The 1,444-nt window shown below is 38.6% G+C and overlaps 1 protein-coding gene across 1 annotated transcript; it reads right to left on the bottom strand.

Annotated features, from left to right (window-relative positions):
• Positions 1–448: 448 nt before the first annotated feature.
• On the bottom strand, positions 449–1,199 carry LOC129950113 (adult cuticle protein 1-like). Its single transcript, XM_056061936.1, has 2 exons — positions 1,056–1,199; positions 449–986 (listed from the first exon to the last, which is right to left on the bottom strand). The coding sequence occupies exons 1-2, from the start codon at positions 1,059–1,061 to the stop codon at positions 585–587; spliced, it is 408 nt and encodes a 135-aa protein (XP_055917911.1). The 5' UTR covers positions 1,062–1,199; the 3' UTR covers positions 449–584.
• Positions 1,200–1,444: the final 245 nt, after the last annotated feature.

The following is a 1,444-nucleotide window of genomic DNA, read 5'->3' as shown; positions in this document are numbered from 1 at the left end:
AAGTGGCAAACCCTTTTTCTTAATTATGCCCTCTGGGAAGAGTTTCCAGTTTTTGAACTGAACCAAAAACAAAAAAAGCTACAAAAAGTTGTTACTTTCAGCATCAAGCATCATTGCATCAACATAAGCTCCACGCCCGCCACCGACCGCACCGCACCGCACCAAATGGCGCTGCCGGCCGTATATAGAGTTGTGGGTCATTAGAGGCTCTTGGTTGATGTTGTAACTTCCACATTATTTGCAGGGTAGGTATAGAGAGAGAGAGGAAGGTTTTCAAAACTTTCTCCATAGTTAAAGTTTTATTTTTTTTACGGTATAGAAAATAATTTATTTCAAAGTTAATTAAATCACAAGAAGTGTGGGTATAAGTAAGGGGAGCAATGTCACCCTCTGGCAATTATTTATGCATATGTTTAGTTTGAAAAATAAGAAAGAAAAAAAGGACAAATTTTGTTTTTACGACTCTTAGACGTTCGTGTTGCATTTTATTCATAGAACTTACAAAACTAAGGAAGCAATTAACAGATTTTCAGAAATTTGGTACAGTTTGGGGGTTCACAAAAATGTTTTCATTTTTTTTTTGTTTACAAAGTTCCTGGGGCTGGTTGAAGATTAACGGAAGCAGCGGATTGTGTGTGTCCTGCAAGAGGAGCAACGTGAACAGCACCACGAGTCTTGGCCACATAAGTTCCTTCAACACCGACAACAGCTGGAGCAGCAACTGCGGCAACTGGAGCTGGAAGGGCTACTGCTTGAATTGGTGATTGGGCAACAGTGACGGCAGCTGGAAGTCCTTGGATGGAGAGGATGTTAGGAATTCCTTGGATGACTGAACCTTGAATGGACACAGCTCCGTTTGGGAGGATGACTGGTCCCAAAGGTCCTGAGACTGATAGAGATGGTCCAATACCATTGATTCCAATTGGGATGATAGACGATTGGGCTTGGAAGACCAAAGCAAGCACGACTACGGTAAATACGGCGAACTAAAATGTATATAAAAATAATTTAATAACCAGAATGTTTAGTAAGTCTTCATCTTCTTGAAAACATGCCTTCATGTTGCTGGTTTTCTTTGGAATTTATTGACTATATTTAAGTTGTTAACAAGACTACGATTGACTCGCTTCTGATGCCTGTCAACTGGCAATGCTCTCATTTTTATAGTCCAAAGACTGTTTTTCCTTAAGTCCATTGAACTATCCAGTCTTACATATGTTAATCATAATCAAAAATCAAAGTCATAAACAAAGCTGGTTTAAAGCTAATTGTAAGTTAAGAGAAGTGCAGGAAAAAAATTATGATTTTAATAACCCACAACAAGACTTAGAAAATCTGGTTAAGTTGGTCAGATTTCAATGCCAAATTCTAGAAGCTTTAAGCCATGGAATAAAATCAGCAACCGGCTTTTTGTTTACATTTGCAGTAATAATTGCTGGAAGTG

This window comes from Eupeodes corollae, chromosome 3, assembly GCF_945859685.1.
Source record: "Eupeodes corollae chromosome 3, idEupCoro1.1, whole genome shotgun sequence".
NCBI classification, from domain to species: domain Eukaryota; kingdom Metazoa; phylum Arthropoda; class Insecta; order Diptera; family Syrphidae; genus Eupeodes; species Eupeodes corollae.
Note: the sequence above shows the minus strand (reverse complement) of the source record. Positions and strands in the feature narration are given on the sequence as shown.